Below are 24361 nucleotides of genomic sequence, written 5' to 3'. Positions count from 1 at the left end.
GTTGTAAGATAGTGATTATAAGAAACCTGGGCTGAAGATATTGATTTATGAAACATAAAACCCAACCAAGAAATGTTCAGAAGACATTGTATTATCTACATGAGTGTATACACGATTCCTGAAAGAGGCTCATCACTTCTGTCCTCCTTTCCCTTCAACTCCCCACATTTCTAGGATAAAAGGATACTGGCACCACCCTGAACAAATTATGAGTAAGTGATCAAATTAGTTTATAACACCAAACTCAGAATGGAAAATAAGAGAAGATATAGATGAAAATAATCATTAAAAGTATTTGTTAGTTCATTTAGAAGTGGAAACTATAAACTCACTATAAGCTATTATATTAACTTATTATATAAGTTATCATGAAAAATAGCTTTCTAAAAATTATCAAGAAAAGAAGTAGTGTTTTTATATTTTTGTAAATCTCTTCAATGGCTGGCTTAGTAGATGACAATAGGATTCTCATTATCTGCTTCTGCATTCTATCTGTGGCCATATGTTGTTTTGATTAAGAAATATGAAAGTCTGGCTTTACAGAAATATGTACTGGAAAAGAGTTTTTTAAATATCCTTTTTAGATAATCTTGAATATTCTTCTTTGATTCTATACCAAAGCTTGACAAATGGTAATTTCTTAATGTTTAGATACAATGTGGAATCTGAAGTAATATCTATAAACTTTTATATTCTTACATTAGAATCTGTTAGTCAGTTTTACACTTCGAATAGATACTTTTTATCCATGCCAGCCTGCATTACTCATTTGGAAAATACTGGTCTCACTGAGGTATACAGATCTTCAAAATGTTGACTCATTTTATTATGTAATATTTTAAAATCACAATCTTTAATATTACTAGCAAAGTTTTTATGTATGGAAATTTGTTGAGCTCATGGAGATAGGGACAAGTCTTCTGAGATTCTAATTTTTGCTTGGAATGCTCAATATTTACCATTGGCAAAAAAAAAAAAATACTGCCATAATTTATCCTCAGTGTTATAGGCTCATTTTATTCATTTTTTGAAGAAAAAATACTGCCAAATTTCTAAGTGTGAATAAATTAGACTGAGTTCATGTGTCAGTTATTTGTTCCAAGTGAAAATCATGTGCAAAGGGTAAAAGTAGTTTGGTGCTGAGGTGCCAGAAGTTTTACCTTCCATGCCATAATGGCTTTCTGACCTGCCTCCTAAGTTAGGCTCAGTACATCTGCCAAAAAGAACTGTCTTCTGCATCTGGGAAAGCTATCTGCATGAGCACAGTGACCTTGGCAGAAAAAAACAACTCTATGGACAGAGAAGAAAGACTTGGGATGGATTCTGACTATTTAATTTGTATTATGTGTACTCTATGATCTCACATGTTATAGTCTTTGCTATTAAAAGGGGGGGGGGGAAGCAATTGTTTATTGATGTTCCAGACACAGTGCTAAGCAACTTATAGGCAGTGTACCACTTAATTCTCCACCATCCCTGAACTTATCTCCATTTCACATGAGAACCCAGAGTCTCTGAAAGTAAATTATTTGTCTGGGTTCATACACCCAGTAAACCAAGGAACCAACTGTGAGGCTAGAACAAGACTGGCTCATTTGTGTAAGAGCAGTTGGTCCAGAACCCAAGATGTAGAGGGTGTGGCTACAGGAACGAGAGAAGTTTGACTTTGTATCAGGGAAAACCAACTTGGGGTTGGGTCATGGTAACCAAATATTCAGGTTCCGGCAGTAGTCAGGTATCAAAGCAGGTGGAAAGGTGGGTGCTTGAGAAGCTTGTCAGCAGGCAGGGAGTTCTCAGTTCTGGACAGGGCTTCAAAATGAGATTTCAATTCTTGGGGTGGAAGGCCAGCAGGGGTCACCATTTCCCCAGTCACCGAGGGCCTGGGGTATTAGGCAGCTTACTATGAGGAGGACTCATTATTCAAAATGAGAAATGTACAAACGGATCTTGATAACTTGGCATGAACCCACTTGTCAGAACTAGAGTGCTATGAGCTGGGCACAGTGGCACACACCTGTAATCCCAGCGACTTTGGAGGCCCAGTTAGGAGGATTATAAGTTCAAGGCCAGCCTGGGCAATTTAGCCAGACCCCATTCCAAAATAAAGAAATAAAAAGTGCTGGGGATGTAGCTAGTGGTAGAATGCCCCTGGGTTTATTCCTCTGTTCAACACACATGATACACCTCCCACCCCTCAATAAACCCAGCGTGCTGTGTCAGGACAGGAGCAGCAATAAGGGGATTCACAAATTAATTGCAAAATATTGGGCCTAAAACTCTCTGGATCCTCACTGTTTACGCAGACTGCAAGCTGAGTGACATCACTTAGAGGTGCAGTCAACACAGTCATATGTGACGGGGTTGTGTCTAAAGATTGGGTAGGTTCTTGAGAAGAGGGCAGAGGTAGTCCTCTGTTGGGACAGGTAGCCTTCAGAAGTTGGAAATGGAAGGAGGATCTGCCAAAAGATTTAGGATGGGGCATTGGCAATAACCAGAGGTAGAAACTAGATACCTTTTGCTGGTGGCCTCCATAATTCATTACTTCAAACCACTGATGCATCTGTTATCCTGCTGGGATTATAGTAGACACTCAGTAAAAAGTTAGTTGGACTTCAAGAAAACCACAGGCTGAATGACTCATTTTAATACTCTTTGTCCCTCTCATCTCAAAAATGTTGTCAAAGGTGGAAACCCTACTTTTGAACCAAGCACCAGAAACAAATGCACACACAAATGCACTCCAGGAAGAGGAGAAGGTGTTAGTTTGGCATTTCCCTTTTTGTTCTACCCAGTTTTAAGCATTCTTTAGTCTGTTAGTGATTTACATGGTAGGTGGACCTCAGCTCGAATTTTTACCTCTGGTTCATGAAGCTACCTTGTGATGTGGTTTTAAGATTTTTTTTTTTTTTTTTGAGATTTTGATGAAAAGTAAGTAGAGGCTTTCCATAAAAAGTAGATATCTTCATACTCCATAATTCTTGTTTGTGTGCACTACTAGGATTGAACCCAGGGATGCTCTTCCACTGAGTTATATCCCCAGCCCCCCAGCCTTTAAAAAAATTTTGGTATGGAGTTTCACTAAATTGTCAAGGCTGGCATCAAGCTTGCAATCCTCCTGCCTTCTCCTCCCAGGTCATTGGGATTGTGGGTGTGTGCCACCACACCTGGCCATACACCATATTTTTTGCATATAATATTTTATGTTTCATTGAATTTTTTTGCCCCAAATATGGACCCTAGTTCTTAAAGCTATAGAGATTGTTAATGTGATCCCAATAAAATAATATTCTCTTTCTTCCAATATGGAATCAATTGTAATATCTGCTCTTCTATCTAAATCGTATTTTAAAATAATGTTTAAATAACATTTTAAAAATAATGGTTAAAACTACTAATAGAGACTGCTAATATAGTTTCTAAAATAGCAGTCTGTCTCCACTGGGCACAGTGCACACACATACCTGTAATCCTTCCAACTCTGGTGGCTGAGGCAAGAGGATCATAAGTTTGAGGACAGCTTGGACAACTTAGTGAGACCATGTCTCAAAATAAAATAAAAAGGGGCAGGGGTATAACTAAGTTGTAGAGCACCCCTGGGTTCAATCCCCAGTATTGTAAAATTTAAAAAAATATATATGTTCTTTCTATATGGGTTCAATTGAAATACTTGCTTTTCTCTTTGCATTATATATATAATATACATATAAATTATATTTGTGCTGGGAATTGAACCAGGGCCTTTGCACATTTCAATCATGTACTCTCCCACTGAGCTACATACCTCAGTCCTGCATTGGACATGGTGGAGGACATTTTACTAGGATGGTGGGAAGAGTAGCTTATTGGATTGCCCTCATGGGAATGTTCCAGTCTGTTAAATGAAAACGTCAAATCTCCTTTGTGTATGGGAGGCGTTTGTTTTTCCCTCAGCTCCTGTTTATATTTTCCTTTGTCTTCCAATATTCTCTGTACCAAATCATCATTTGTTTCCCTAGAAGAAAAAGCCCTAGTAAATGCTCTTCTCCTCACGAACAATTACCTCCATCTCATTCAAATTCTGAATAACCTTTTTTTCTTTCCATATATATTATATAATTTGATCCTGACAATTTGATCTTTTGAAATATGATTTATATGCAGTTTGAGGAGAAAAGGTCTCAGGGAGAGAGAGCAGTGAACAAATAGTAGAATTTAATGCATTATTTTCTTCTCACGTATCATATAATATTAATATTAATAATAAAATTCCTAATAGCCTTACAGAGTATCAAACAGGCTCAAACATCTTTACCTAATTGAGCTTCCACTAGTTCTACCTATAGAATAAGGTATTTCTAATCAGTAAAAGTTTGGAGATTTGTTATCCTGGTTATCATTTTGTTCTAAGGATGAATTTATCTTTTTCTTGGGAAACTACGAGGTTTTCAAATAACTGGAAAGAGTCGGGGGGTTGTTGTGCTAACACATTTGCAGGCATAGCACATGTGAGAGGTGTTCACCTCGGGCCCTTGTTGCTACACACTTTTTGACCTAGTGTCCTTGATCACTGTCTTTGCACATGTCCAACTAAGGAGGGTTTGTTTTGAAGTGACAGGAAAGAGTAAGTGCAGATTTGAGGATTAAAAAGCCAATCAACCAAACCAAACCTGGTCATGTTCTATCCTGATAGAAAGCAAATAAAAGGAATCATTTTGGGCAAGGAAGAAGTAAGGCGAGGACATGGAGAACTTTGAGGATTGGAATGTGATGTTTGTACAAACTTTTGCACATGCATGCAAATACATGTTTGTGTTGTGTGGGACTCTCAGAGAAGGTGCCAGGTGAAGCCTAACAAATGTCATTTTCTGGAGGTCAGGGATTTAGTCCAGTTTTCACCTCTGTGGCTAGCATCTGTTGGAGCATATAACACTTATGTAGGGCCCTTGGTAAATGTCTGCAGATTTCACTTGAACTCAGCTCTTCTCAAGCTGTGAAGTGCTGAGAAGCTCTGCCTGTAGTGGCCAGACTGCTTGATTTTTCTTCCTCTTTTCAGAGGCTCTGCTGCCCCCTTCTGGGGTTAGTAGGTTATTTCTGGGGAAAATACTTGGATTCCTCAGCATGGTCCTGCATATTCTTAAACTTAGATCTCCCAGATCCACAACTTTTGAAGCCTGGATGGATTTTTCAGGACAGACCCAGGTAGTGTGTGCCTTGATAAAAGCCCCATTTCTGGAGATCATACATATAATTATATATACTTTGGATTTGCACAGGAATTTGACTTTAATGGAATTGAAAGTGGGATTATTCTGTTGAGATCATTATAGTGGAAAGATAACTATGTTGAGAGTAAGAAGAACTCAAATCTAGATCAGCTATAAACCTTAAACTTTGGCTTTTGGGGCCTCATTTTCCTTTTCTGTAAAACTAGGAGGGCAGACTGGGTCACTTCTTTTCCAGGAAGAGCAAGGAACTTCCAATAGGGGGACACTGCACTAAGCTCCCCCAACCCCGGCCCCTGCCCCACTTTATAACAACTCTATTTTGAGGGATTTTATTTATTGGGTGTCAAATAACATATTTCAAGGGAAAAATGCCCTCAAAGCCTGCAAGCCACTGGACTAGATGATTTCCAAGATCCTTTCCAGCTCTAACGGTGTGATTTTATGAACTCAAATTTGAGTCAGAGTCTTGAAAGCTGAAATCACAGTCCAGAAATGTCCATAAGTGCTGTGGGTATTTTGCAGGCGGATAGTCCAGAAGACATGCACAGCTGGATTAAGGAGATTGGGACAGCTGTCCAGGCCCTCAAGTGCCACCCCAGAGTAAGTCACTTCCTTTCTGTTGCACAATGTCAACTTGGAGAGCTTCTCCTTGAGCGGGTGTGTTTTATTTGGTGATGTAGGCAAGCAGCCCAGGCCCTAGATACAGCTGAAGCCACAGACTGACTTGTTTTTCTCTTTCTACTAATTTTTGTTTTTGTTTTTCTTTTTGGTTGTTGGAAGAAATGAGGTACTGTTGGTCAGAAACATAGAGTTTCTTTAGGTCTCGATGCTACACAGACCCTGATACACGTGGAGTGAATTCTGGTGAACCTTTTAACTTTTTTATTTTTTGAGGCAGGATCTTACTATGTGGCTCAGGCTGGCCTTGAACTCCTAGGTCCAAGTGTTTCTCCTGCTTTAGCCTCCCGCATAGTATGAACCATTGTACTTGGCTTTGTCACACATATATGATTTTTTTAATGTATTTTATTTTATTGATTTTTAAAAAATAAACGGCAGCAGAATGCATTACAATTCATATTACACATATAGAGCACAATTTTTCGTATCTCTGGTTGTATATAAAGTATGTTCACACTAATTCGTGTCTTCATACATGTACTTTGGATAATAATGTCCATCACATTCCACCATCATTTCTAACCCCATGCCCCCTCCTTTCCCCTCCCTCCCCTCTGCCCTATCTAGAGTTTGTCTATTCCTCCCATGCTCCCCGTCCCTTACCCCATTATGAATCAATCATTTTATATCTCATATTTGATTTTTGTGGACAAGCGTCTCTGGACCTATGAGGTGGTGATCCTGGGTGGATATTTTTTCTTGGGGCTTTGGGATAAACATTGTCAGGAAAAGCTCTTACTGTCCTTTGTTTTTTTCTTGCCTTTTTTTGTTTCCAGGACATATCCTTTTCCAGATCCATTTCTTTGACTCGACCTGGAAGCTCCAGCTTCACAGGGGGGCCTAACTCTGTCTTCTGCAGAGGGCGGCCACCTGTGGAAGAGAAGAAAACCCTCTGCAAAGCCCCTTCTGTGGCCTCTGCTTGGCAACCCTGGACACCTGTCCCCCAGGCTGGGGAAAAGCTGCTTCCAGCTGAAGAGACTCCAGAGGACTCTTTGTTCATGCCTCGACTTGGGGAGAGCAGTACTGCTGGGGTGTTGTCAGGCTCCCGAATAAGGCACAGATCAGAGCCCCAGCACCCCAAGGAGAAACCCTTTGTGTTCAACCTTGACGATGAAAACATACGGACCTCTGATGTGTGATGAAGCACAGTGCCATGGGAGGAAGTGGGGGAGTGAGGGAGGACTTGAGAGAAAGAGGCTGTGGCTCATTTTCTCTCCTTGTTGGAGGACAGTCAGAGCCCTTAATGGCACTCATATTCCTGTGGAAGCTGTGTGGGAGGGGCCCAGCCAAGTGGCTTTTTTTTCCCTTTTTTTATATTATCAATGCAGTATATTTAATTTGGGGGAAATCACTAGGTTAGATCTGTAGGCATACTCAGTGAAGAGAGAGCGGCTTGCCTCTTGTTGATCTATTCCAAGGTCTTTTGTGTGATGGGCTATCTTTAGCATCTCCGCTTCTGAAGAGGTTGGGAGTCATTTCACCCTGACCAAATTGTACTTCCTTGTCCTTGTTTTAGTTTTTTGTTGTTGTTGTTTTATTTTCAATCTGGGCACAGGCTCTTAGGCCAGTCACCTGGTTTTAGTCCATACCTATGTATTGGTTCAAGTTTGTGAAGCAGGTAACTAACCCAGCTGAAAGGCTGAAAGGCTTCAGAGTAGGGGAAAACCCAGATTCTGGCTTGACAGGGAGCCGTTCTGAGAGGTAGTGTTTAGAATCTGGAGGGTGGCCTTTAGAATATGTCTGCAAGGGTGGGTCCCCTAGGATACCTCCCAGGAGAAGAGATGGGGATCTTTTTGAGGCCTGAGGAATAAGTCAACTCTACTACATGAGCCAGTTTTGAAAATTACTCTGTTCTCTTGATGCTATGACCCCAAATGTTATAGATTGAGGAACAGACCCATTAGAATTGTTTCTTTATCAGGCCCCAAGGACCGGTATCAGTGTTAAATACTATGACTGTTGAGAACAGAAAAGACATTTCCCTTGATAATGGTGTTACTTGGAATGTGTGGGGTTGGTAAGCGTGTGATAATTCATGTGTGTGATAGATCAATCTCTATCTCAGAGTTTTAGATAGGTTAAAAGCAGGTGCTGAGAAGAGATGGATCATCCTGCTAAGTTTTTTGATCCATGTTTTCTGGATAGGAGAAAAGTTTTATTCTGGCAAAGACATATTGCCTTGAATCCTTGCCTCACAGCTCTTTTTGATGGGCCAATATTTGTCTAATTTTAAGTGCAGTTTATTATATACCTTGGCAGATTTGCTTTCTTTTTGTCCTTTCTGTTGCCCTTTGGATGGAGTTGTGTGTGCTTGCATGATCAGACCCTGTAATCTGATGAGGTTCCATGTGGAAAAATACAAAGATAATCTTGAGATTATATTTTAGTGGAATAAAAATGGGGCATAAAAGCATTGATTTAGAGGTTACAAATTACTGACTAGAGATTTCCCAGGAGTTGCCCAAACAAATTTGAGGGCATATTTTCTTTCACTGGACAAGATACTATTTCTAGTGTCCTTGGGCACATTTACCTATCCAATTTTTTTAGTGCATTGCTATCAGAAACTTAGGAGGGTTTCATAAAGGGATAGAGAACTTGGCTTATTTCTATCAGTAGCTTTCATCAGCTAGATCAGTTAATTATACTTTAATTAAAAATAGTGACTAGAGGAAGAGACTAAGAGGAAGAATAAATCCCGGTTCCTTCTTGTGTCCATATCTAATGCAGAAGCAAAAACACCTGAAGAAGAAATTTTTAGTGGCTTTGAAAAGAATCATGTTCTTCCAGGTAGTGCTGTTTTTCTGAAATGTGTTTCACATTGAGAACTCTTTCTGATTTCACTGTGTTGGAGCTGTCCTTCACTTAAGTGTAGTCTTGTGGTCTTAATCTAAAAAGAGAAATCTACTGGATCTTTCTCTTTTCTTCCCATCTTCTTTTAAAAATAAACTCTTGTGTACTTTTTTTCTCAGAAATTCTTGGTTTGGGAATTATTTATTTATGAGTGATCAACCTACTTCGAATAGCCTGATTTTAAGAAGCCATTCCAGATTTTTAAAGTTCCTTGTCTCTGGTTTCACCTTCATATTTTTCTCAAGAAAATTATTTGGCTAATAAATACAAGTGCACAGAATGTGATGTGGAACTAATGAAAATAAATTAATGTTTTAAGTCTCTTTAAACATTCCCTGACTCATGGAAATGATGTCATCTCTTGGTGTTTGAATTGTGAAAATATACCCATTTTCTTTTTGTAAATCTCTGCTAGGTTACTACTGCTTAAGGAATTGACCATTATAGTAAGCTGATAGGATTCTCATTTAGTAAAGTCTGTTTTGAAAGGGTGTTAAATATAATCCAGCTAGTATTATCTTAATAAAGGGAAAACAAGGACTCTTATTGGTATATACTTAGGAATACTTGGGAATTCCAAGTTAGAACATCATTAACATAGTAACAATATCAGAAAAATAAAAATATCTTCCATAAAGCCTAAAAGCATTGCATTCCCAAATCTTATTTCAAAATTCCATCTTTGTCCATATTTCTTACCTTCTGGCCAGTTTCACACCAGAGCCTTTTAATATGAGCCAAAGATAGTGCATATATGACCATAGCATTTAATTTTAAATGTATGAAATTGAATCAAATAGAAAAAATGGGTTGGGGATGCCATATGGGTTAGTGGTTAAGTGCTTAAGCTCTGGAATAAATCTAGATCTAAAAAAAGGAACTAAAAAAGGTACAACTTTTTCTTTGGGGAATGAAACCTGATCTGAATTGGCTCACTCTTTCTTTTTTTAATATTATGTTTTAGTTATGGTTGGACACAATACCTTTATTTTATTTTTATGTGGTGCTGAGGATCAAACCCAGCACCCTGCACATGCGAGGCCAGTACTCTACTGCTGAGCCACAACCCCAGCCCCTGAATTGGCTCTTTCCATGAGGCTTTTGAAGTTGTCCTGACCCACATATGTGTAACAGTATTTCAGGTGGTCTTCTCTATAGCTGAACTGCTTACCATCCATTATTCTTGAAAACTTTGATGGACTCCCTTACTCAAGGTGAGATGATAGTTGGTAAAAATAGTTTCCCTTTTGCTTTCTGTGAGACATTGTAGGGGCACAGAGTTGTACACCTTGGAGAATGACCTCAGGTCAAAATAGTGAAGTTATACTTCTACTTCAGAGCAGAATGCTGAGCTCCTATGAGAAAGAGTAGATTTAAGGTCTAGAGTCTTAGTTTACTGGAAGAAAAAGTTGGGTTTTTTTTCTCTCTGAATGTAAATGTGCTCTGATATGTATTAAAATGACCCCATAAATAAATAGCAGATTCAGTAGGTAAGCAGGGGGGTATGATGAGTTTGTTTTCAGTGTTAACCAGATAAACAGGTATATGGACACATTAATAGCATTTTGGAAATTTAATTTCTCAAGTCAGCTTTCTTTATTAACTTTAAACATGTCAGAAATGAGCAGGTTTATTAAATATTTTCTACCAACATCCTTTTTTCCTCTTGGTCCTTTTTTTCCTGTGTTATTGCCTGCAGCAATTACAGTCACAGCGATAGGTAGAGTTTGAATGAAGCAACTGTTTGGCAAAAACATATTATGTGACCCCTTCCCCCTCTGCTTATGAAGATGTGGCATGATGTTGTGTTATGTTGAACCAAACTGTTTCAGCTGTGAAATGCACTCACTGCAAGCACTGAGCTGAGTGCATGGAAACTGTTATGCTTCTCATTTTATGTGATCTCCTAATTGGTATGTAGCAAAAATAATTTTCTAAAACTGTTTTGTTGCTTGTTTTGTAATAAAACCATGTGAAATACTGTAATACGGTTGTGTTTTCTTAATACCCGCCTTGGGTGGGTGATGGCTCTTGTCAGTTTGCCCTCAGTATTGCTTTAACGGGGCTCATGGTGTAGATCTCTTCTCAGGAAAGGGCTACGGACCTGCCAGCAGTGCTTGGGGGTGACCCTGAACCTGGGGCGGGACGGGTGGTGGGCGATGTATGGGTGTGTGTATGGAGAGGTCTGCCAGGCTCTGCTCCTTAAAGCCTGGAGGCTGGTGGAGGCGGCTGGCAACCTGGCCAGGAAAGTGTTGTTCATCTTAGGCCAGCTTGTGAGTCCAGAGTGAAGTAACTGGAAAAGTGCAAGCGAAGAAGAAAGCAAGATGAGTAGACCTCTGCTGCAGCCAGCTGGGCTCTTACAGTTCCTTCTGCCGTGGCTACTGTTGACCCCGGTACCTGTGGCCAGGGTCGAGGCAAGGAGATCCAGAGCCTTGCTGCCCTGCCCCGTGGCCTGCGAGCCGACGCGCTGTCCCCCGCTGCCCACCTGTTCCGCGGGGACAACACCAGTGCTCGACCGCTGCCGTTGCTGCCGCGTCTGTGCTGCCGCTGAGGGCGAAGCCTGCGGCGGGGCGCGTGGCCTGCCCTGCGGCCCTGGGCTGAAATGTGGCGCGCCCTTCAGCCAGGAGTACGTCGGCGGCCCCTGGCTGGGCACCTGCGGCTGCCCGGCGACAGGGGCGGCGGTGTGCGGCAGCGACGGGCGCACCTATGCCAGTCTGTGCGCCCTCCGCGCGGAGAACCGCGCCGCGCGTCTCCGTGGCGCGCTCCCAGCTGTGCCGGTGCAGAAAGGGTACTGCGGGGATCCAGGTGAGCGCAAGGACAAATTTGGATTTGTCCAGCAAATCCAAATCCAGCGGGCAGATTTTTTTTTTTTTTTTTTTTTTTATACCAGGGATTGAACCCAGGAGTGTCCCGACTCGGAACACTTTTTTTGAACTTTTTTCTTCTTCCTCTGTTGCCCTGGCTGTTGTCGAACTCCTGGGCTCAAGCGATTCTCCCACCTCAGTCTTCGGAGTAGCTGGGATAAGAGTCGTGTGCCACCGCCCCAGCTACCGCCCCACCAACGCCCGGTTTTCTTGGGGGGACTGCGGGTAGCACCCTCGGGCGTACTAGGAAAGCGCTCTACCACTGAGGAATACCCCAATCCTTGAATTTAAGCATAATTATTCACTCCCTCGTTTCAATCACACAGTCCGCGTGCGGCTCACTGTTTTATTTGCCCCAGGGATTCAACTTTTTTGGTTTGTTTCTGATTTTCTTTCTTCCTTAATAGGAGTCTCTTTACCAGTTACCACGCGGTTTCTCCCCATTAGCCTTTTGAATACGGTCTTCCCTTTGTGATTATTTTCCAACTGGTGTGACAGGTCTGACTCTCTTGAGGTGTTGGTGTATGGGGCCACAGTCCACAGGCGGAGTGGGAAGCCTGAGGAGAAGGAGGGGACGGAAAGAGAACAAGGGAGGAGGATAATGGATGGGAAGATATGAATGAGATATTACACCTGATTTTGTAGGGGAGCCAGGCTCCCTCTGCCCCAAGCACGGAGCATTTCTTCACAGGGACCAGAAGCGCAGGCAGGGTCCGAAGCAAATACAACTTCATCGCCGAGGTGGTGGAGAAGGTGGCGCCATCTGTGGTTCACCTGCAGCTGTTTCGCAGGTAAAAGACACAGGAGGATTACCCAATACTGCTTCCCACTGCCTTACCTACTCTAGGGCCTTTACAAGCATCATTGAATCTTCAACCAACCAACCAAACAAACAAACAAACAAAAACCACTGTGAGGAAACCGAGGTTCAGGGGATGGAACTCAGTGGCAGAGTGCTTGCTTGCTTAGCCCTGGGTTCCATCTGCAGCACCTCAAAAACAAACAAACAACAACAAAAATAAAACAATAACAACAACAAAAATCTGTTCAAAGCTATTGAGATGAGAAGCAGAGGCACAAGGACAAAAGGATTCTGGCCTCCAAATCTGAGCTATTTCTGCATACTCAGGTGCCGAGGTTTCTTTTTCCCTCATGCCCCAAAGATAAAATTTGAAGCTAGTAGGAATCTTGGTGGTGATCTTGCCCAACCCCATCACTTGCATGCAAGGAAATCTAAATCCAGGAAATCCAAATCCAGCGGGCAGATTTTTTTTTTTTTGTACCAGGGATTGAACCCAGGAGCATTTAAGCACCAAGCCATATCCCCAGACTTAAAATATTTCATTGAAAGACAGAGTCCCGACAGCCATGGTGCAAAGCCAGTTTCAGCCATTTAGCGTGGCCCTAAGCAAGTCAGTAAGACCCTGTCTTTAAATAAAATTCAGAAAAGAGCTGTGGATATGGCTCGGTGGTTAAGTGCCACTGGGTTCAATCCCCAGTATGGGCGGGGGAGACAGGGTCCTGCTAAGTTGCTGAGGCTGGTTTTGAACTTGTGATCCTCCTGCCTCAGCCTCTGAAGCTGCTGGGATTATAGGCATGTGCCACTATGCCTGGCCTGAGGAAAAGATTTATCTTATGCCACAAGGCTAATTTGTAGTGAAAACTAAGCCAGAACCAGAACCATTGGATTCCCTACCTGCCTGAGTTCTTGAATCTGTGGCAATATATCCCCACAATATTAGGATTAGGTTTGGCTTCTTTGCTGGAGAGGACTCACAGAGTGCTGCACTGACCAGCTCTGAAGAAGGGAGCATTGCCTCGGAAAAAAGGGGAGTTGGGAACCAGCTTTCAATCATGTTCACCAGAGATGGCCAGGGCAGGATACATATAGTTCATTTACATGTGGAGAAGATGAAAACTGACAGGGAAAAGTAAAATGTCTGAGGAAATGGAGATGGAGATAGGCTTAATGAATGTCAGGTTCCCATGATTCACAGATGGCAGCTGGAGTCCCTGAGCTTCCTGCCCTCAGCTTATATTGTTGTCTTATGGAGACAGGTCACCTCTCAGCGGCAAGGAAATGCCTGCATCCAGTGGCTCTGGGTTCATAGTGTCTGAGGATGGGCTCATTGTTACCAATGCTCATGTCCTCACTAACCAGCATCGGATCCAGGTGGAGCTTCAAAGTGGGGTCCAGTATGAAGCCACTGTCAAAGACATTGACCATAAGTTGGATCTTGCACTGATTAAGATTGAGCCAAATGTAAGTATTTAGAAGCCAAGTCAGAGTCTGCGTATTTTCTTCTATTTGCTGATATATTGTTCCCCTTGCTCCCACACTACATTCTTTTTTATCTAGTATATGCTTTTTTTCCTGTTTTTCACTCCCTCTTTTTAAAAATTTTCTTTCATACCTGTATGTACATCTCTTTTTTTAAAAAATTTTTTATTGTTGGTTGTTCAAAACATTACATAGTTCTTGACATATCATATTTCACACTTTGATTCAAGTGGGTTATGAACTCCCATTTTTACCCCGTATACAGATTGCAGAATCATATCAGTTACACATCCATTGATTTACATGTTGCCATACTAGTGTCTGTTGTATTCTGCTGCCTTTCCTATCCTCTACTATCCCCCCTCCCCTCCCCTCTTCTCTCTCTACCCCCTCTACTGTCATTCATTTCTCCCCCTTGTATTATTTTTCCCTTTCCCCTCACTTCCTTATATTAATTTTGTATAACCCTGAGGGTCTCCTTCCATTTCCATGCAATTTCCCTTCTCTCTCCCTTTCCCTCCCACCTCTCATCCCTGTTTAATGTTAATCTTCTTCTCAAATTCCAGCTCCAATACATCTCTGATAATCTATATTAATTAGCTCTCACTCTCCTGTGATTTTTCTTCAGCAGATGCTGATTCTGAGAAAATAATTTTTCTGTTTAAGATACCAGAAATTATTGCAATTGGCTCAAAGCTGCTAAGGCAGACTTTGAGGTCCTTGCTACACAAAGAGTGGTGTATATCCTAAAAGCATCAACATGTCATCTGAGAACATTTAAACTTTAAAAAAAAATTAATTTTGAGACAGGGTCTTGCTAAATTGCTGAGGCTGACATCCAACTCGCAATCCTCTTGCCTTAGCCTCCCAGATAGCTAGGATTACAGGCATGGGTCCCTGTGCCTGGCCAGAAATGCGTTTGATAAGATCCCCAGGTGTTTCATGTGCATATTACAGTTTGAGAATTGCTGTTCTGGGTGATCTCCTTCTTGTTGGTGGCTTAGTCACTGTATACAGTTGAGCTGGAACGGTGCTAAGTGCATTGTTAATGTCCGTTCATGTCCATCAGTTGCTTCGCTGGTGGTTTACTAATTGTGATTTCTATGAAATAATAATCTTAGAGATGATCCTGATCATCTTAACAAATAAGAGCTTGGTGGTTGTTGGACTTTGAGAAAGAAGGCAATCAAAAAAATTTGTATGAGAGGGTACTTCTTAGATAAGGGCCAAAATGACAGAGATGGTGTCATTGGTGTGCTATATGCAAACATTGGTTGATTCTGGTTTGGATTTATTCTTTACCCTTTCTGTCCTCTTTGGCCTTCCTCACCTATGTGCAGACTGACCTCCCTGTGTTGCTGCTGGGAAGATCATCTGACCTTCGGGCTGGAGAATTTGTGGTGGCCTTGGGCAGCCCATTTTCTCTACAGAACACGGTGACTGCAGGGATTGTCAGCACTACACAGCGAGGGGGCAAAGAGCTGGGGCTGAAGGACTCAGACATGGACTACATACAGACTGATGCCATCATTAATGTAAGTCACGTAGGAAGTCTAGTCTCAGCGCAAAAGACACTGGTAGTATATAGTGAGAAGACTTCAGAGCAACCTCTTTTCCCTTTGGCCTTTTGGTATGCTAAGAGGTCAGTTAGACCCTAGGAGAGGAATGGAATGCTTGTGTAGTTAGAGTTGAGCCTGTTGGATGTGATAATTAGCATTCATACTATCAGATGGTCTCTCAGGGCTGGACATAAAGGCCATCACTACTAGTGTGTGGGGTCCTTTAGCTATTGGTCTTCACCTATACTGACTTCAGTATTGGGGATGATAGGTGACACGATTTTGCCTGCCTTGGTAGAACAGGAGCTCACTAGAGCAGGCTGCTTCTGATAAGCTTCATTAGGAACTATGTATAAATGACATGGAGAACTATATTCATTGGCTTTACTGATGGTTTTTTCAACTTCTGTCTTTAGCATGGAAACTCTGGGGGGCCTTTGGTGAACTTGGTAAGTGGCCATTTTTCTTGCTGCTTCATATTTCTTCCTAACTTTCAAAAACTTTCTAAATTCTATGATGCAAATTTGGGAGCTACTCTTGTGTAGAGAGTTGTGGAAAAATGCTTTTCTATTCTTGGATTTAAGTAAATGGTTAGGAAAACATTCAATATCTATGATGGATTTATCATCCTGGTGTGTGATCTCATCCCACCACAAGCACCAGGGTTTTGGCTGTGCTTACTTTGAAGGTTTCCTCTTCCACATGCTTTCTGTTTTCATTAGATAGTTACCAAAAAGCCTGGATTTAAACCAAAGGATCAACCGTGCTATGTAATGTGTATTCTTCAAGACTCACCTGGTGCATATGAAGAGCTGTTCCTCATCTAGAAATGCTAATTATAAAATGTGCTCTGTCCAGGTGTTTAGTCTTGACCTGCTTATTGATGACAAAAAAGTACCAACCAGAATCCATTGTTCTGTTATGAATTTCTTTCTTAAATTTTATGGAGTGTCTCTAGTGGAAATGCCAGGGTTTTTAATTGCTCAAGTACATGTGAAAATATAACTGAATACAATGCAGTTTGACTCATGCTTTCTAAGTCCCTTGGAACTGATTGCTTTTGCTTATTCTTTACATATTACATTTGCTTTAAAAAAAATTAATTGTATGTGAAATGGTTGGGCACTGGTTACTTATAACATTGTAATTTTGGGGGCCTGCCTTCTCCATTAAACAAAGAGTTCACTAGGCTAAGGATGAAATACACTGGCCATACTCCAGACCTATTGAATTATAATCTGTATGTTCCTACAATCAAAAATCTCTTTTTTATCTTTGCCATTACAAACAAGGGCTAAAGGATGAGAAAGTGAATGAAGAGGAAAGTAGTTTCTTCTTTTCATTTCTTTTTGGTACTGGGAATTAAACCCAGGATGCTTTACCACTGAGCTAAATCCCTAGTCATTTTTACTTTTTATTCTGAGACAGGGTCTCACTAAATTGATGAGGGTTTCACTAAGTTGCTGAGGCTGGCCTTGAATTTGCAATCCTCCTGCCTCAACCTCCCAAGCTGCCAGATTTACATGCATGTTCCATGGGGCCCAGCAAGAGGAAAATATTTTCTTTTTTAAATATTTTTTTTAGTTGTTGATTGACCTTTATTTATTTATACATGATGCTGAGAATCGAACCCAGTGCTTCACACTTGCCAGGCAAGTGCACTACCACTGAGCCGCAGCTCTAGCCTGAAAGTATTTTCTACTTCATAACTTTGGTTGAGCAGACATTTGTTCACTAAGATCAGTTTTGCTAATTCTTCTGAATGTTTCTGAATATCCAACAGCTTTTTGTCTTTTTCCATGTTTATTTTTAGTTTCACTTAAGTAATAAAAAGGCAAAATATTCCTTGTCCTCTTGTGTCAAAATCCAAAGTGTGGCTCACTTTTAAGAATCAATGTAATTTACTGAAGAAAAAAATGAGCTCAAGATAAATAGAGAAAGAAGTCATCAGCAGCTTTGACACTTTGATCAGGAAGCAGTAACTTTTACCCCAGTACACCTCCCCTCTCTTCCCTGTCCTATTGCACTAATTGCCATGTAAAGTAACATACTCTCTATTGAAGACATGCAAATTTCCTCTCAACTCTGTTTTTGATCCTAAGTGACTACTTCTCCCGCCCCACACACATGCGCTTTCCTGATTTTTGCACTGTTCAGTTTGCAAAGCTTCATGACTGAATGATGTTCCCTTCCTTGCCAGGATGGTGATGTGATTGGCATAAACACCCTGAAAGTGACTGCAGGAATCTCTTTTGCGATTCCCTCAGATCGAATCAGACAGTTCTTGGCAGACTATCACGAGCGCCAGTTGAAAGGTGAAGGTAGTTGGGCTTTTTTGTTCCCTCTTGTTTTTTAGGAACTGACTCAGTCTCTAATGGAGATTGCCATTTGAGTTCTACATGCTGGATCATCAGTTCTCAGAGCTTATAATGGTGGGTTGGGTGGCCGTATTGGGGGACTAGGCACAAAACCAAGCGTGAGGTGTACCCAAAGGCACTTGAATTGAAACCCATGGGCTGGAGGTGGGGAGGGGAAACGTTCTCTGAAGCATGTATTTCACAGCAGGCAGTGTGCAAGGGCAGCTATAATAGCAGAAATTCTGGGATTTGGGTGTCTTTAAGCTCTGCCAAAAGAAAAGAAGTTTTGTTAGTCACACATTACAATTTTCCTTTCTAGGAAAAGCTCCTTTGCAGAAGAAATATCTGGGTCTGCGAATGCTGCCCCTCACTCTGAAGTAAGCATGAGTTTGACCACATCTGGGTTATTTCTCAGAGGCAAAAGCCATAGCTGGAAAGTCTTACTAGGAAAGTGAAAACATTTGGACTTCAGTGAGTGTACTCCTGTGACCAGAGGGTCTATTTGTCATAGGGTATGTGTCTGCCTCATCGTGCATCAGCATTCACTGTTCTCTCCCTGGGGCTGTATTAGATCATACTCAGTGATTCTAGGCTTTAGCATGGAGGATTGGACAGCACCCAGGGGAGAATGATCATGATTGGCAGGGATTCTCATGGGTGCCTGTGAACCTTAAGCAGACAGAGTACCTACTAAGAGTTCCAGGTTTGTATCAGGGCTCAGCAGATGATATCATTGTTTGCTAACCTTGTCACTTCTAGCTTTCTTCAAGAAATGAAAAGGCAAAATCCAGATTTCCCTGATGTGAGTTCTGGGGTTTTTGTGTATGAAGTAATTCAAGGAACAGCTGCTGAAAGGTAAGCAAATTGCAGGCCTTTGGTTTTTTTTTTTTTTTTTTTGGTGGTGCTGAGGGATTGAACCCAGGGACTTGTACATGCAAGGCAAGTACTCTATCAACAGCTATATCCTCAGCCCTTGCATGTTATATTTAGATGTGTGCCATGGCAAAGGCATGTGAGATTTTAGACTTGCTCTAATACTGTGGCCACAACCTACACATGGTGTGTGTCGAACATCTGAAATGTGGCCACTGTGAATCAGGAACTAAATTTAAAATTTATTTAATTTTAATTGACATGAAAAGTGAAAAATCCCAGAAGCAGTGTAATACACACACACACACACACACACATGTGTATTATATATGTTTTAGAAAGACAGTATTTCATTTTATTTAGTATGTTCTGTAAGATATTATTATCCTATAATGGCATATTGAGCATGTGTTGTTTGGGCGGATTTAAAAAATTTTCCTGTAACTCAGTGTGTAGAATACCTATCAAAAATTTAAAAGTATTTATTACATGTTAAAATGATAATTTTTTAGGTGTATTGAGTTAAATAGGAGACACCATTAAAATTAATTATATTTGCTTAAACCTTTTTTTTTTTAAATGTAGCTACTAGAAAATATAAAATGACATGTGGTTTGCATTATGTTTCTATTGGAAAGTGCTATTATGAGTTAATGACCTATGTTTAAATTAATTTTGCTAGGAATTATCAAATCAAATCTTCTGTTTTTTTTCCCCGGTGCTAGGCAAGAATTCTACCACTGAGCTACATTCCCGGCCCTCAAATCTACTCTTTCAATGTCAATAGTTACGGGGCTGGAGTTGTAGCTCAGTGGTAGAGTGCCTGCCTAGCATGACTGGAGGCACTGGGTTTGATCCTCAGCACCACATAAATATAAATAAATAAAAATAAAGATATTGTGCCCATCTACAACTAAAAAAAAGTTTTAAAAAAATCAATATTTGTTCTTTGACCATTTTTTCTTTTGCCATTATTACAAGGATATTAATATCTTACTTCACATTGATTATAAATATCTACATTGCTTGATATTTACTTTGTAATTTTATTGTGTTTTTTTAAATTTAGAAATGTTTCAAAAGAAGAAATGCTTTAAATTTTTGTTAGTCAAAGGTATTTCTTTTTTGGTAATTTCGCACATACACACGTACATATTATACATATGTACACCAATATATTTAAGTATTTTTGTTTAGAAATTCTAATACTATAATGAGTTAAATAGCCACCTATATTTTCTTTTATATGTGTACACTTGTGGGGTTTTTTGCTCTCTATATTTAATCTCTTTAGAATTATTTATGTATTGTATAAGGTATGGAGCTAATTTTTTTCTATCATTGAAAAATCCACATTTTCCCTTGCTTTATTATTCTTTATAATAATAATATGTGTGTGTATATATTTATATTTATAGTCATATACATTCATATATAGTAATATAGCTATTGACACACATATATACATGTATACATTTTATGTATACCTACAGACTAAAGCCTATATAAGCTTTTTTTTTAAATTTTTGTTGTTATTATGACAAGGATTTATTTTCCACATGTTTATGTTTTCTTGCTGCAATGTATAGCTATTGGCATTTATGTATTTATTTTTTAACTTGCTACCTTTCTGAATTCTTTTATTAATTTTAACATTAATAAATACTAATAACTTTAAAAAAAATCAATATTTATGGGCAGGTGTTGTGGTTCAGTGGTAGAGTGCTTGCCTAGTAATTGCAAAGCGCTGATTCCATCCTCAGCACCACATAAAAATAAATAAATAAAATGAAGGTATGTGTCCAATCACAACTAAAAAAAATTTTAAAAATCAATATTAATTAATAACAATGAACTCTTATAGTATTAAGTAATTAATAAGTATTAGGTATTTGTGACAATCAACTAATGGTAATTAAATAGTTTAAATAGTTAAATAATTAACTATCAGTTGATAAGAACGGGAAGAATCCAGAGTGTTAAAGGTTCTTCGTACATATCGTAGGTTTTTAAAAAAACACCTTTTTGTTTGGACTCTAGATGGCAGTATGAGAGGCCAGTGCTGAAATCTGCATCTCAAATCAAGGGTTAGAACAGTGACCCAAAGAAGGTTCTCCAGCTGGTTTCATTGTGGGACTATTAATATTAGGAAAGAGGTAGCTTTTCCTACAAGTATTATTCTCCTGGTTTAGCAGGTCTACATTACCTCTTCCTCACTGTTTTTATTTATTTATTTATTTTAATATTTATTTTTTAGTTTTCGGTGGACACAACACCTTTATTTTATGTGGTGCTGAGGATCGAACCCAGAGCCGCGCGCGCGCGCTACCGCTTGAGCAACATCCCCAGCCTGTTTTTATTTTTTAAGCGCTCAGATATTTGTTTAGACTATCAACTCTTTTATAGGGGGAAAATTCATCCATACTAACCTTCAGCATGGCTAAATGCTAGGTCATATGTTACTAAATCTGGTTCGTCACAGGCCTTAATAGACTTTCCTCATTCCTGCTCTGCTCTCACTTCCTTATTTTAAACTTCTAGTCCAGGGCCAAAGAGTCTCCTTTTAGCTTTCTAAGTTGTTGCTACTCAAATGTGGTCTGATCATTACCCTAAATACATAGAATGGTGTGACTATACTTTGTGTATAACCAGAGATATGAAAAACTGTGTTCTATATGTGTAATATGAATTGCAATGCATTCTGCTGCCATATACAACAAATTAGAATAAAAAATATGGTCTGAAACCAGTGGCAATTAGAATCAGCTGGAGCCAGTAAGAAAGGAATAATCACAGCTGCACACTCCAGCCACTGAACCTCCTGCATTTTCTCTCTTTCACCTCTTCCTTCTTTCTCCTCCCACCCCGGGTTCCCTGCTGAAAATCAAATCTAGGGTCTTTAGCAAGCCAAGAACATACTATTTTACAGCCAGAATCTGCATTTTAAACCTGCATTTTAATCCCTAGATGGTTTGTATGTATGTTAGAAGTAAGAATTACTGCTAGAAATCCCTGATAAATGGAATCCGTCCTTTCTGGCTTTCCCCTACTTATACCTAATAATAATAATAATAATAATAGTTACAGTAATAACAGCTGGCACTTAGGAAGCATTTACTACATCTCATTCACTTTAGTATGTTTTGTGTGTGCATATATATATTGTGTGCGCATATATTTATTTAAAGTGTTTTGTGTATGCATATGTATATATTATTTATTTATATATTTATTTATTTATTTTGAGATGGAGTAGAGTCTCACTATGTTGCCCAGCCTTGACTCAAACTGCTGGGTTCTGATGATCCTCCCACATCAGCCTCCTGAATGGCTGTGACTATAGGTGCATACCATTGTGCCCAGCTTAAAGTGTTTTTTACATACTTGTTTGATATGGGTATTATTTTACAGGGAAGTAAGTAGCTGTGGTACATAGATGTTGATTAACAGTTAAACAATAGGTCAGAGAGCTGGGAGGTGGACTCTGGCTTAACCCCTTTATTATACTGTTTTTGTGGCTGCTATTCTCTTTCTTGAGTGATGTAGTGGCAAGAAGATAGCTTTTTCAAGTCTGAAAGACCCAGGATCAAATCCTACTTTAGACTCTTAGAAGTTGTGTGATATGGGGAAGGCCATTTATCCTGTTTTTGAGCTTAGTTCTTCACATTTGGTGCATAATAGACACTATAATAACTCACAGGTTTCTTTCTTCTTTTCTCACTCACAGAACTTTTATGAATTAAGTTCCTCTTTTTTTGTGCACGTGGCCCAAGTTATTCCCCTAAACTGTTCTTGCTCTTAAGGTTTAAAGCGTTTCTTCAAATCCTCATGCTTTAAATTTCCTCTTTTCTTCTTCTTCTTCTTCTTTTTTTTTTTTTTTTTTTTTGGTATTAGGAATTGAATCCAGGGCCATGCAGATCCTAAGCACATAATTTACCACTGACCTATATCCCCAGCCCCCAGCCCTTCCTATTTTCTTTTTAAGTTTCACATATTTTGGTAATCTTTCTACATTGTCATTTTATCTTGTGCTCCCCATTAATTCTTTAATCGCCATTCTCTTAGTTATGTCTTCAGGAGTCATTTGATGTCCCTCTTTCAGTTTATTTTAACCTTTAAGGCAGATCACAAGCCTGGCTACATATTTACTGCAGTTTTGTATTGGGAGCTGTTCTTTATTTCTAGTATATATTCTGTGCGAAGCATATATGTTGGAAACCGAATACAATCACAGCTTTGGGGAAAAGGAGCTTAGACCCCAAAGTTTAATATTTAGACTTGGAAGTTTGACTGCCTTTTGATTTACTGAAGCAGAACTTCTATAAGGCAGCTCAGCATACTCTCCAGTTCCATAAACTGTGAGCTGTTCAAATCGAACTGATTGGAGTACAACTGTGGTGAAAATTGTGTTGCCTGGTCTTTGCACTTTTGCTAGTGAGAGTAGGAATGTGCTTGAGGTGAAAAGAAGTCAAGAAATGCATAGAAATTAAAAGCTAAACTCTTCATTCCAAATCAAATTTGATATATGAGAGTAGCAAACTTACTACCCTGTTTCTGATGGACTATTAATTTTCTAAAGGTAAATGGGATTGTTGTCTTCCAAGTGATTTTGCAAGACATGTCACAGAAGTTCCTTCATATTTGGAAGGATTAAGTTATTTCTAGTTTCCTGGTTTATATGTTTAGTGTAAGCAAAACTGTACTGCTGTAAGAGAGACATTACATTCTAGATGGAGACAAGTAAAACTCATATTTTCACGCTTTCTTTCTTTCTTTTTCCCAGCTCGGGGTTGAGAGACCATGATATAATTGTCAGCATAAATGGGCAACCTGTTACAACCACAGCGGATGTCATAGAAGCTGTTAAGGACAATGATTCCCTTTCCATCATTGTGCGTCGGGGAAGTCAAACCTTATTCTTGACAGTAACACCTGAAATAATCAATTAAGTTTCTTGCTTTAAAGAGGGATTATTTAACAAAACCTATATTTTATTACCCAAAGAAGTGCTAAAAATGGCAGGGGATTTTAGGATCTCTTTCTTATAAAGAAAAATGGATACTTTAAACACACACACACACAGTCTGAGATCATTAGGTTGGGGGTGCTGTTCTGCTACAAAGGCTTCCTAAGCCAAGTGGAAGGTGGCTATTGTGCCAGGAAATCTGGGGAGCTAGTGGGAATGGTAGGAAACAACTAAAAATAGGCAGTTTCTAATAAACCTTGGTGCAGGGACACTTATTGGCCATGGCTTATGGATAAAGGAGGGGCATTACTTAGAAGTCAAATTGAAACTGATTATGGCAGATTATCACACAGAATATTACTAATGACTCTCAAATTATCACTCTAGCAGTACAAATAACTTTGGTCTCCAATAGCATTTCTGACTCTGAGAAGAGCTTCTTTTATGAAATAGCTTCTTCAATAATTTGCAGACTTAGTTTTTTATTCAAGTTCTTCCTTGCCACATTAATGGTTTCTAGTCTTAGCATTGCAAATATTAAAAAAAAAAAATAAAGTGTGAGATGAGGTAGGACATAAGTCTTAAAGTGATATCTTCTTTTGGGTAATATTTTCAGATTTCCCTGAAAATGATTTTTTTTTTTTTTTTTTTTTTTTTGGTGTGTGATGCTGAAGATTTAACCCAGGGATTCATGCATGCTAGGCAATTAAGCTAAACCCTGAG

The 24361-nt window shown here is 39.6% G+C and overlaps 2 protein-coding genes across 8 annotated transcripts in view; both read left to right on the top strand.

The window, feature by feature from the left end:
• Positions 1-10724, top strand: part of Plekha2 (pleckstrin homology domain containing A2) — an 84291-nt gene extending 73567 nt beyond the window's left edge. For all 7 annotated transcript variants that reach the window (XM_046463832.2, XM_046463834.2, XM_046463829.2 and 4 more), the window contains 2 exons: positions 5727-5804; positions 6662-10724. In XM_046463832.2, coding sequence (XP_046319788.1) covers positions 5727-5804; positions 6662-7024 — 441 coding nt within the window. In that variant the 3' untranslated portion in view covers positions 7025-10724. The remainder of the gene's footprint in view (positions 1-5726; positions 5805-6661) is intronic.
• A 314-nt stretch (positions 10725-11038) lies between these two features.
• Positions 11039-24236, top strand: Htra4 (HtrA serine peptidase 4). Its single transcript, XM_046463876.2, has 9 exons — positions 11039-11543; positions 12294-12393; positions 13661-13865; positions 15224-15418; positions 15859-15891; positions 17643-17757; positions 18119-18176; positions 18559-18654; positions 23456-24236. The coding sequence occupies exons 1-9, from the start codon at positions 11063-11065 to the stop codon at positions 23619-23621; spliced, it is 1449 nt and encodes a 482-aa protein (XP_046319832.1). The 5' UTR covers positions 11039-11062; the 3' UTR covers positions 23622-24236.
• The last annotated feature ends 125 nt before the right edge of the window (positions 24237-24361 follow it).

The sequence above is a fragment of the Marmota monax genome, unplaced genomic scaffold, assembly GCF_021218885.2.
Source record: "Marmota monax isolate L192 unplaced genomic scaffold, Marmota_monax_Labrador192_F-V1.1 WCK01_AAM20220418_F8-fsc00224, whole genome shotgun sequence".
NCBI classification, from domain to species: Eukaryota; Metazoa; Chordata; class Mammalia; order Rodentia; family Sciuridae; genus Marmota; species Marmota monax.
This window is presented reverse-complemented; position numbering and strand designations above follow the sequence as displayed.